Source organism: Phalaenopsis equestris, unplaced genomic scaffold (genome assembly GCF_001263595.1).
Source record: "Phalaenopsis equestris unplaced genomic scaffold, ASM126359v1 Scaffold000002, whole genome shotgun sequence".
Classification (NCBI taxonomy): domain Eukaryota; kingdom Viridiplantae; phylum Streptophyta; class Magnoliopsida; order Asparagales; family Orchidaceae; genus Phalaenopsis; species Phalaenopsis equestris.
Genome location: NW_018164444.1, coordinates 78,286,353 through 78,299,363, shown reverse-complemented (window position 1 = coordinate 78,299,363; position 13,011 = coordinate 78,286,353). Strand labels below are relative to the sequence as shown.

The 13,011-nt window shown below is 33.2% G+C and overlaps 1 protein-coding gene across 3 annotated transcripts in view; it reads left to right on the top strand.

Moving 5' to 3' along the window:
• Positions 1–5,018: 5,018 nt before the first annotated feature.
• The window catches only part of LOC110034462, a 36,948-nt gene continuing 28,955 nt past the window's right edge, over positions 5,019–13,011 (top strand). For all 3 annotated transcript variants that reach the window (XR_002295063.1, XM_020738723.1, XM_020738733.1), the window contains exon 1: positions 5,019–5,124. Coding sequence is in view for 2 of the 3 variants with exons in the window: in XM_020738723.1 (XP_020594382.1) it covers positions 5,037–5,124 (88 nt within the window). In the remaining variant the exon portion in view is untranslated. The remainder of the gene's footprint in view (positions 5,125–13,011) is intronic.

The following is a 13,011-nucleotide window of genomic DNA, read 5'->3' as shown; positions in this document are numbered from 1 at the left end:
TTTTTTTTTTTTTCCAAGGATAAATTTCTCATCCCAACCTTCACTCTATTCATTTTAAAAAACTAACACTTAGATGAAGCTAGATATTGAATTCCAAAATAATTTGGAATTATTGCATCATTTATGGAATCAACAACTGATTCCGTTGTTGATTTAGATATCTTGGGTCTGAGATGAGAATGATTTATGGAATCAACCAACTTTTTAAAAGGTGTGAACGATTTAGATATCTTGGGTCCGTTGTTCAAAGCGATGGTGATATAGATGGGGATGTTAATAGTAGAATTCAAGTTGGTTGGTTGAAGTGGAGGAATGCTTCGGGCCTTTTGTGTGATAGAAAAGTACCGCTAAGACTGAAAGGAAAATTTTATAAGATGGTGGTGAGACCTGCAATGCTCTATGGCGCTGAATGTTGGCCTTTAAAAGAGAAGCATAATAATAAGTTAAGTGTTGCCGGGATGAGAATGATTAGGTGGATGAGTGGCTTTACACTTAGAGACAAAATGCGGAATGAATATATTCGTGATAGGGTTGGTGTAGCTCCTGTGACAGACAAAATTAGAGAAAGTCGTCTTAGATGGTTTGGTCATATTAAACGTCGACCATTAGATGATCCGATTAGGAGAGTAGATGTTTTAAATTCGACTTGTGTTAAGAATGGCAGAGGTAGACCTAGGAAGACTTGGGCTTATTGTATTAAAAATGATCTTAATTTACTAGAACTAAATGAAAATATGACACTAAATAGGATGCAATGGAGAAAAAGGATTCATGTAGCCGACCCCACGTAGTGGGATTAAGGCTTTGTTGTTGTTGTTGTTGTTGTTGTTGTTGTATTTATTTTGAGAAATCTCATTTGGTTTGGACTTGGAATATATATATGGTTTATTCATTAAGTTGTATGGGCTAGTGTTGAGAGACTTGATATAGTGTAATACATAAAAGATAATATTCACTATAAGAGGACTTATCACCATGATTCATATATTATTTGCTTCTTTATATTGTGTGTGTTGAACTATATGGACCAAGTGGGAGAATGTTGGGATTCTTTCAATTAGGATTCTCAAATTAATTAATGCTCTGTTTCAGTTTCAATTCCCGTTGGAATTCCTTGTCGTTTTCAAGGAAAATAAATTTCATTCATTACAATTCCCAAATTAATTAATGCTCTGTTTTAATTTAAATTCCCGTTGGAATTCCTTGTTGTTTTCAAGGGAAATAAATTTCAGAATGTGGTCCATATAGTGTCTAAGTTCAACACTAGAATTCAGTAACGTTCCATAACGTTCATAATGCGAGAAAAACTCGCATATGCCCTGCTCCCTTCTTTTGAACTCTGTGATGGGCAGATCACTATAATTAAACGTGATATCCCTAAGATTGCTTCACTTCATTTTATTTGCACCATCGGGTTGTGAGTGAGAAAAACTTAGAAAATCTATAACAGAAAATTTGTCGTGAGAGTTGTGAGTGTCAACTCTGTTCGTGTAAGTTATGACTGGAGGTATGTATGATCCTATCTTGCTTCCACTTATTGATTCAAACATGTTTGCTTATGTTTGTGAACATGTTTAGATCGAATATGGTATTATTACTTCATATCGTGATTTGAATATTTATTTTTTGTGGAATTTACATAAACAATACCCAATTCTTATATATTTCTCTCACAGCCAAACTCTTATTTTAACAAAACAAATTCCCAACTTACCTTTTTCACCACTCTCCAATAATGAAATCCACATTTTCATTCATAGGTAAGGTGTAAATTTTTTGAAAATAAGAGTTTGGGCAAGAGATAAGTAAATGCATAAGAATTGAGTGTTGTGTATGTAAATTTTCATTATTTTTTATGCTTAGAAGTCTTTGTTTGTCATGACTCGTTTAATTTTTTCAGGTCAGTTACTCATATAAAACTTAAGTAAGGCTTGATTATGGTTCATTAATTTTGTTAAACAAGTTGCTCATTGATACGATAGATAATATAATCTCTACATGAATAGAGATTGAATCATGCTAGAACCGAGCTTAATGATAAATGAATTTGAACTTAAAAGCATTTCTAAAAACTTGAATGAAGAACGAGGCGAGCTCGAGCAAAATTTTAATAAACGAGCTCAAGATCGAACAAACATCTACTTGACTCGACACAGTTTATTGATTGCCCCGGCCTAAGGAAAACAAACATTCTTTTTTCATAGTTCATAATCTATTTTCAATGAATGTGAAATTAATTTATTGATATTTTTCGAATGATTTTGGACAATCTTAATAACCTAATCTTTTTAAAATGTTTATAACATTAATATATTAATGTTTCCTGAATGATTTTGGACAATCTTACTATTAAAATTTAGAATTGCCACCATACTTATGGAGCAAAGAGCTTCAAAATGAAATCCTTCATTTGACAATATGACATATAATGGTTGTAGGGCATATAATTGGTGGTAGCAGCTACTGGACTAGTATTGCCTCCTAATCGGTTGCTTTGTTCGACACTAACCAATGCCATGATTGTTCGATCACTTTTTAAATCACGGGGACATGAATTATATTCTTCAAATTTTAAAACAATTTGGATGAAATCCCATTAAAGAGCAAACATTTCACTTTGAAAAGTTGTAAGTCATGAATTTAGATATTATTTATACTTTGAAATGTATGCAGGTGCAAAACAGGTAATGTCCACCCATGAATTTGATATTTGTCAATATAAGTAATAAAATTTAATAAATTTTTCTTACATACTATAAACAATTTATAAACTTGCCTTTGAACACTACCCTTGAATGTATAAAGTTTCAAGTTTCTTTTAATATATTGAATTTAGTCATTGATATACTCTAGTGCATTAGTACTCCACTTATTAGAAGCAAAAGATCATCTCAAATGATTATGTAACACTATTAACATCAATGCCTTTGAAGTCTCGACATCACTATAAAAAAACCATATATTATAAATAGATCCTAAAAACTCTACCTAGAGGAAATTACTTGAATTGACTCTCCACATCACTATAAAAAACCATATATTATAAATTTGATTTTTTGACATTGGATTTACGCTTCTCTTATTTAACTAAGCGGCTTGATATGAGAAGCGAACATACTATTTTATCCTCAGACCAACCCAATGGACCAACTTGGGCTAGGGCCAATGAGGGCAATCAATCAGAAGTTGTAGTGATATGGCATAGTTCAATAGATCTAAAAACTCTACCTAGAGGAAATTACTTGAATTGAGTAATACCATGTGATATTTCTCTTTAAAGAATTTAAAAAAATCTTATTTATAATGAACGTCGAAATTGTCATGCATTCATACTATGTGAAACATTATATTGAAATTAACACATCCAATTTTCTCAATCATATCATAATTCAAACACTTGACAATAATACTTTATTTAATTTATAAAACTATTTAAGCTTGTTTGTTTATAATACATCTTATAATTTATTCATAATAAAAAAGTCATAAATCATTGATTTTTTTTTATATAAATATTTCATCTTACAAAGTTGGCATTAATAATGTTTAAAACTTTAGTATCACGTACATAATTATTGAAGTTTAAATGTTAGGTGTATAAATACATAAGGATGATGTCAATCTATATAAATTTTCCTAAAAATGGGAAAATATTGCATCAGTACTACGCAGACAGAGTAACGTGCGTAGCCAATGAAATAAAACCACGACACCCACACGACATAAAAAAAAAACGGCGCGGTAACACAAATAATAATCCCCCTGTGTTATTCATGTGTTATTGTGTGTTATTCATGTGTTATTGTGTCCTGAGAATATTCATTGTATTATAATAACACAATAACACATCAATAACACATGAATAACACATGAATAACATGGGGAGAATATTCCCTCATGTTGCCTCGTCGTTTTTCTCTGTCGGGAATATTCCCCCGTGTTATTCTGGTGTTATTGTGTGTTATTCATATGTTATTGTGTCCTTAGAATATTCTTGGCGTTATAATAACACAATAAACATCAGTAACACACGAACAACACACAATAACACATGAATAACACGGGGGAATATTTCCCGTGTTACCGCGCCGTTTTTTTCCTGTCGCGTGGGATGTCGTGACATGATTTCATTGACTACGCACGTTACACTACGTGTGTAATATTGATGTAATATTTTTCCCTTTTTTACATACCTCATAAGTCATATGTATTTATATATATAATGATGCCAAGCTATATAAATTTTCTTAAAAAAGGGAAAATACTGCATCAGTACTACGCACGTAGAATAACGTGTGTAGCCAATGAAATAAAACCACGACACCCACGCGACCGGAAAAAAAAACGGCGCGGTAACACGAGAAATATTCTCCCCATGTTATTCATGTGTTATTGTATGTTATTCATGTATTATTGTGTCATGAGAATATTTCTGGTGTTATAATAACACAATAACACATCAATAATACATAAATAACACACAATAACACATGAATAACATGGGGGAAATATTCCCCCGTATTGCTTCGCCGTTTTTATCTGTCGGAAATATTCCCCCGTGTTATTCTGGTGTTATTGTGTGTTATTCATGAGTTATTTTGTCCTTAGAATATTCTTGGTGTTATAATAACACAATAACAAATAGGTAAAACCCGAATAACACATGAATAACACGGGGGAATATTCCCGGTGTTACCGCACAGTTTTTTTTCCTGTCGCGTGGCGTGTCGTGATATAATTTCATTGGCTACTTACGTTACTCTACGTGCATAATACTGATGTAATATTTTTTCTTAAAAAAAGATATACTTACATACCTCATAAGTCATATGTATTTATATATATGAGAGACAAAAAGCTGATATTTATTTATAGTATTTCACTCATACCAATATCAATTATTAATTTTTTTTTTCTAATTTAAGAAAACAAATTTAGTGATATTTTTTGATGCAGCCTTAAAAAAGTTAAACTATATAAATAAATCTAACTACGAATCGTATGCTATGCATGATGAATTTACATGATTCAGGATCATGGAAACCTCAGGGAGAACCGAGCCAGAAGCGTGCCCTATTTGTCTCGATCCTCTACAGCGAGAAGCCTATCTCGATCGCTGCTTCCGTAAGAATCGGGCTTCTGTTTTTCTTGATTTATTATTATTTTTTTTGTCTTCTTTTCATCCAGGGTTTAAGGATCACTCGGGCGGGACTTAAAGTTTTACTGATATTTTACTATTTTCGTTCCTCGACCACGATCATCGTAAAGTTTAAATGCCTTCTTCTTGTTAATTTTTTCTTCACGTCATGTTTCCCATACGAACCATTCGGCGGAAATTGGAGTTGTCTTCTACTGCCGTCTGGTGTAACAAAATTGTGGTTAAAATAACAGAATTCAGGATATTCATGAGATTAAGATAGTGGCAGTTCATAATTCTATCTGTTTTAGTAATCCAAGCAGGAACGGTTTGTGGGAATCTGTGTTTGGCTTGTTAACAATTGCTGAAAGCTTGAAATAATAATTTCTAAAATGATGTCAAGCTATATCTTGAGGGTAGCTAAATGCAAACTAAATATTTCACCTCTCGATATCTGGCAATTTGATGTAGAAAAAGATGTAATGAAAAAAATAAAGGGATTTGTTATTGCTTTTCTTTAGATGGTATTACCTTGTTTTACCATAATGATATTGCACCAAAAAGACTGCCTTTAAATATGCACACACACAGACACACACACACACACACACAGACATATATATATATAATCTGAATTATTATCTTAATAAAATTGAGCCAAATAGCTTTCTAACTAATTTTGTTGAATTTCATTTCCGAATCTGTAAAATCCTTGGCGAACTATATGTTATTCAGATAATCGAGAACTGCAGACTGTAAACCCCCTGTAATTGATTAAACATTCATTTTATTTTGAGTTGAAGGGGCAGTTTAATTGAGTAATCATAAAATGAGATGCTTTAGGTTTTTTATTGCATGATGCAGCACATAAGAAACACAATATTAACTAATAATTAATGTTGAATATGTGGTTGATGTTCTTAAAACAAAAATGTATTGCTAAAAAGCATGATGTATTGTTGAGGTAGGGTTTTGATTTGTTAAGGTTGAGAACATAATCCTGTTAAATAAACTATGGGATGATTTTATTTCCTGTTGGAAGTTTTGTGCTTTATACAACCCAGTCTTTTATTGAACATGCAATTTCAACACCATCATGTATGTTCACGAAAATGTTTAGCATATTTGTCCAGATGATTGTAGTAATGAGATACATATCTATGTACTTTCTGACTTTATTTATAATTATATGAATATCACATCAAAGCATGCCAATGAAAGATTAAACTTTAGGGTTTTGTAACCTTAAGTGGTAATCCTTTAATCCTGCTGAGGAAATTGAGGAATATAATTTAAATCATTTCGCATTTATAGCAATGAAATTTCACGTAGAAAGAATTCCTTTCTAGACTGAAGGCCTGCTAAGTAAGCAATGACCATTGCTAATGGCATGCTAGGACTCTTTATTGATTAGCTGGATGTAATGGTAATCTGCAGTATGTTTCATGCAGTCTATGTTCGCAATTGGGAATGCACACAGCATAATTTGAATCATGCTCAAAAGAGTTTCAAAGTTAGAAACATTAATTCTTTGAAATACAAGAAGTTTAGGCTAAATACTTTTGGAACATTTGAAGTAAGAAGTTGCAATGGGAAAATAATGTAGCGGGTGAGGGGTAAGTATCAATGATTAATATTTGATATTCTATGTCATAAAAAAATATTATAAATGACTTACTGGAGAATATTAGTAATTATTTAACTCGATTGATAGGATTTAAAGGTAGTTTTGGTTTGAAATAGGCTATCCATGTCTGCATGTAGTTAATTACATGTTTGTCCAAAAAGTGAAATAGGGTTTAATTCAACAAGATATTTTGTTGCACGTCATTTACATTTTTGCCATCCAATTCTTTCTTGGCTTGGCAGTTGTAAATAGGTTAATTTGTTATCCAAACGATGTTTGACTCTTAACGGATTGTAAATATTGCTTGATGAATTTGATTACGTCATAAAGAAAGACACTGCTTGATGAACTTCTAGAAGTTGTATTGGCCTAGGGCTTAGCATAGCTTTCTTTTTTTCCAGGAAATAACGTTAGGGAAAATAGCTTATAATAATAGATCAAGATTGACTTTAGTGTGGTGGCCTTTGATGAATTTGATTACATCATAAAGGAAGACATTGCTTGATGAACTTCTAGAATTTGTATTGGCCTAGGGCTTAGCATAGCTTTCTTTTTTTTCCGGGAAATAACGTTAGGGAAAATAGTTTATAATAATAGATCGAGATTGACTTTGGGGTGGCAGCCTTTGATGAATTTGATTACATCATAAAGAAAGACAGTGCTTGATGAACTTCTAGAAGTTGTATTGTCCTAGGGCTTAGCATAGCTTTATTTTTTTTGTCCCGGTAAATAACGTTAGGGAAGATAGCTTATAATAATAGAACAAGATTGGCTTTGGGGTGGTGGCCTTTGTGTGGCGTGTTATGTCACCTATGCCCCTAAGCTTCCTAACATGATAAGCCAACATTTGTGCACACCTGTATGAAAAAAGCAGTGTGTAGGCAATGGCTATCATAGAGTTGCCTATTGATATCAAGGCTCTCATGATTTTGGCTTACTCCTTAACTTATTTCGAATATGATATAGGGGCTGTTTAATTTCTTAGGTCATGTTCGAGTTATCTATTATACCTTATATTAGCGGGTCATTGGGTCGGTTTTGGGTTAGTTATGTAGAAGGCGGGTCAGGCTCGAGTTTAGGTTAAGCAGTTTTAGGTTAGGCTGGGTAAGCCCCAAACTTGACATTTGAACCTAATTTGGTACCCTCTAAGTAAAGGAAAATAGGGAGAAAAACAAGTAAAATACTCCATACCATTCAGTGCCTGAAATCTAGCTTGATAAATATAGAAACTTATAATGTAGAAAACATGGAAGAAATAAACATATCCTTGTAGGAAAAAATAAACATATTGATACAGGTTTTTAATATAACACAGGTTAAATAAATGCGATATGATTCCAATAAATAATCCCAAGATACCCGAATACTTTCTGCCTTCCAAAACCGCCTCTACCTTAGTAATCCATAGGCTGCCATGCGTTATTGGAGAACACCGGTTGCTGTCTATTCATTGTTATAGCTACCATTCCATCCAAGGTTGCCTAGAGCCTTCATCTTAACAATTTGCGGCCTTTCCAGTTTTGTATGGAAGAGAGAGTTTTTTATGGAAGAGAGAGGGAGGGAGGGAGATTGCAACATTTACACTTTCCCCCAAACTTGTTTGTCAACACCCCGCAAACCAAGCTTGTTAATTAATTTTTCATATAGGGGTCTATCTTGTACTTCTGTAAGTTATCACTCATTTGACCGGAGGAGAGATAAAAAATACATATAATTTCATCTTAAAATTTTTTTGTAAAGTATTGATTTATCTCCACATATTTGGTTCGAGCATGATGGACCAGATTGTGTTATGCATTAATAGCAACTTTATTATTACAATATACTAACATAGGAGTTTTGATCATTACCTGAAGTTTTAGGACTAACTTAAGCTCTATTGATTCACTAATCCCATTGGATGATGATTTAAGTCCTGCTTTTGTTCTATTCTTTGCCGTAATATTTTTTTGTTACTTGTCTAGGTTTGAAGAGTAGATCACACATAAACGGAGTATTCTAAGGTTGATCAAACTTTCGTCCTTTATGAACTCCGTCCAATCAATATTTTCGCAGGCTTCTATTTTTTTGTAATTTCCTTTCTTAAAGAGAAGCCTTTTTCTATGATTTTTTCAAGGTATTTGAGCATCCTTGTAACAATTTTCATATGTTCTTCATGCGGGGCATGCATGAACTTATCAAGATGCCAATAAGACTATGCTATGTTTGGTATAAGGTAAATATATGAGTTTTTCTACCAACCATTTATATCTTTCTTTATTAATATGATAATTTTAACAATATCACTTAATTTCATGTTAGGATATTGATCTACCCCAGCTATCATCACAATTTATATAAGGCCTGGTAAAAGCATCCGAAACTTGATCTCCTCCATAAAAAAATGATTGAGTTCTTAAAATTAGGTATTATTATTCATTGGGGTTTCTCACGCAAGTATACTTATTGTTTCAATAATATAGGGTTCTATTGAGTCTAGAATGTCGATCTTACAGGGAAGGGGAGATAGATGATTTCTAAGGTAAAGTTCTAGTCTGTTACTTTCAGGTCTTAGTTTGGAATATCGTTAAGGGTGTTTTTTTTTAATAACTAACCCTAAGTTACTTTTCTATACCTAAGTTAAACTTGTCTAGATCAATTAGTTAGGTAAAATTCAAGATTGATAAGAGTATTTTTCTCTTGTGAAATACTAGGTAGGTTGTAGGTATTACTACTAGGAATTATGATGTTATAATGACAAAATAAACATAAGACTCATTTACCTTTTTTCGAGTGCATAAATAAGTATGGTTCAAATTTTTTTGCTCTTGTTTTCGGCTGTCACTCCTGATTATCGGTTCGAACATTGTTTGTTGTGGGTAAGGATCCTTCAGTATTGATTTCAAAAAGGTTTGAAGCTGTAGGTTGCACAGCAGAATCATCCGACAGCACATCAATTGCAGTAACAAAAATAGTATTGTCAATATGAGGGTCCCTAGGGGCAATTAAATCAAACACCAACTCCTGTCTTATGGTAAATCCCTCCACAGGTGGAGTAGATGTGTCCAGAGCAGTGGGGTTAAACACATCCTTATTCATTTGAGCTTTAGGTTTCAAGTTAGGGTGGAGCCTGTGACATTTATCAAGGGGATGCCCAAACATCTTACAATGGGTACAATAAAAGGTTATATGTTCCATGACAATTTGTTGCCAATATCCATTATGTGTTGTGTCAGCCAGACTTTTGTAATATCATGTAAAGTAATATCCCTCTCCACAAGTATTTTGACAACAGAAGGTCTGATTATATTGAAGGTGGGTATATCTAGCTTCATAGGATTCCCAATTATGGCTCCAATAGAGTAGAGAACCTGATGATTAAATAAATGCAGCTTGAGACTAGATAAATTAAACCATACCGGTACAGTGTGAGGTTCATGGTTTAGGACTACTTTAGCAACTTTATTGACTTTCTTGCAATGTTAAAATATTTTTTAGAGAAAATTCGAGCGTAGTCTTCAGCCGTGGTTAACTGAATCAACACATGCCTTTTATACTAGTTTGAGACCTTCAAAGTTCTTTCTGATAACTTCCATAAGGGGGTGCCCCCACTGAAATTTTTCGATAAGAATAAACTTGCATTTCTCAGTAAATGTTGAGATTTCTAAATCAGAGAAAAAGATGGTTGTTTTTCCACATTTTCTACTCACCTTCTTAACAAAAGGGCAGTCACCTATGTCATCACGACATTCCTTATGGGAAGACAACAATCGACTCCTCCAGATGGTTACCCCGCACATGGGCGAAAGAGACTTTCTCGGGTTCTGCCGAAAGAGGAGGAATTGTACCCATCGAAGCAGACAATTGCGAAGGAAACTAGACGCGAAGGGCGAAGCAGAGACGCCCGCCCGCAGAAACGTCGGGTCGAAGCCGAAGACTCACGACGCTGCAGAAGACGAGCCTCAATCGCGCGCGCGTGAGTGTCTGAGAGAGAGATTTACAAGCCATGGGTGCTCTTCTTGGTAAAAGTGTCACTTCATTCTGCACATTGAAGCAATAGAAGAACCCTTGCACTTTTGCTCTTCGCATTCTGCTTATAGCTTTGACAGCATGTTAAGCCAGTTGTTGCAGTTGAGATATTTGGGGTAGGAATCTAGTGTGTCATAGACAATTTTACAAAATTTTCAGTTAGAACTTAAGTTAAAATGATAGCTAAACTGATAAACAAATACATAGCCTAAAATAGTTGAACTATAGTTTTTAGGCAAACTAATGGAAGTGTTAATGTATATTTAATTTGATTTGAAGAATTGAATTCTAGGTGTAAACAAGATCAATAACATATATGTTTTTGAATGATCTTTACTATAAAATTTAAGATTATACTATGACTCTCTAAACCAATAGCTAATGGAAGTGTTAATACTAAATGTAAAGCTCGTTGTAAATCCTTTGAAGTATAAGGATAACTATTTCTTTCATTTAGAAGTAATCAGTTTGCCACCACTAGTAAAAGTCCACTTTGGTATATTGAGCAAGTCATTGTTCGCCTTCCTGCTTAACAGACATCAATTTTCCTTGAATAGTGATACTAAGAATGATCAATCCACTGGTACTTAAACTGCTGTGGTTGTTTGTCATAGGTGTCAAGGTTCATAATATTATGACCCCATGTGCGAGAAAATAATCAATTTCCAATTCCCAATCGTGAAAATATTGAGTAATGTGAGTTTAATGAGTTCTTTTCTATGATGATTTGAACACATGCACCGAACAATAAATTATTTTCTTACTTGGCACGTCATAGTTTCTTATGGACATATCTAAATATGTAATAAATACTGAATCTGTAAGGAAAAATGAATCCAGAAACTCAAAACAACTCATAAGATTTGATTCTACTTCTTTTGTTGTTGCATCTCCTTCATTATTTAATTAACTCTTATTGTTAATGCATTTTCTAGGCATGCATTTTGTGATCTGTTACATCGTGTGATGCGCATTTGCATGAATTTAATTTGTTTTGCATTGAGTTTTATTTTGATGAGTACACATTGGGTTGAATTTGTAAGCATTCGCTGATCTCCTGCTGGTTATATTTTTGCTGGGCTCTTTGATACGATTTTTAGCTGTTTGTTTTTTGTTTTCTATACTTTTGCATTATTCTATTTTTGAGATATTGATACTCATTTGGAACTTCTATGAGAGCTTATTATGAATTTTATCATATGTGATGGAATCATTCTTTAGGGTTTTGCCCTGATTTGAGATTCTTATCATGTGTTTTTGTTGATTTCATTTTATCAATGATTAATGGACAGGCCAGTTGAAGTGACTTTTTTTGGTTCAGATCTAATTATGCTGAGTTTTGTAGATATATATATCTTTATCTTACTTGATTTTAATGTTTTTTTTAACAGATGCATTTTGTTATCATTGCATTGTTAACTGGTCCAGATTCGTTAAAGAAAAATATTGTCAATCAGCAACCTCCATAAAATGTCCTCTTTGCAAGGTTTGTTGCTGGTTTTTTTTACATCCTATGAGAATCAACTTTGTCTTCTGTACAAGCAGTTTAGTATGATTATTTTTTACTTACTAACTCTCCATTCTAATCCTTGTACTTTTAATTACCCTATGGTTTCTAATTAGTAATACATTGGTAATACCGAGAGACAAATGAGGAGACCTTGTCCGTGTACAGAAGTCCTTCAGATGGGAACTTGTCTGTGTATTTTCTTAATTTTTTACGTTCACCTGATATTTTTGGATCTATAATCTCCATATTACGTAGGCCTTTTTTTACAAACTTTTATGGTGATTTTATCATATTATATTTCATATTCTTCTATTCTTTCAGTCTCTATGTTTCCTTTGGCATGGATAAATAATCATTTATTTTTTTGATGGCCCTAATTCATGTTCCTCTTTGATCGTTAATTGCCCCGTTGCACTTCTTCTGCCTGCCTATTTTTTCCAGGTGGCTCCAAAACCATTTCCAGTTTTAATTGCTGCCTTAGCTGTTGGTGTTATATATAGTGAATCTTAGAAAATTTTCATGATGAACAATATTGAAGGGAAGTTGTAGACTAGTCTGTGTTGTCCCAGAGTCTATTTTACTTATTCATTCATTTTTTTATTCTTTCAGTCTTTATGTTTCCTTTGGCGTGGATAAATAATCATTTATTTTTTTGATGCCCTAATTCATGTTCCTATTTGATCGTTAAATGCCACGTTGCACTTCTTCTGCCTGCCTATTTTTTCCAGG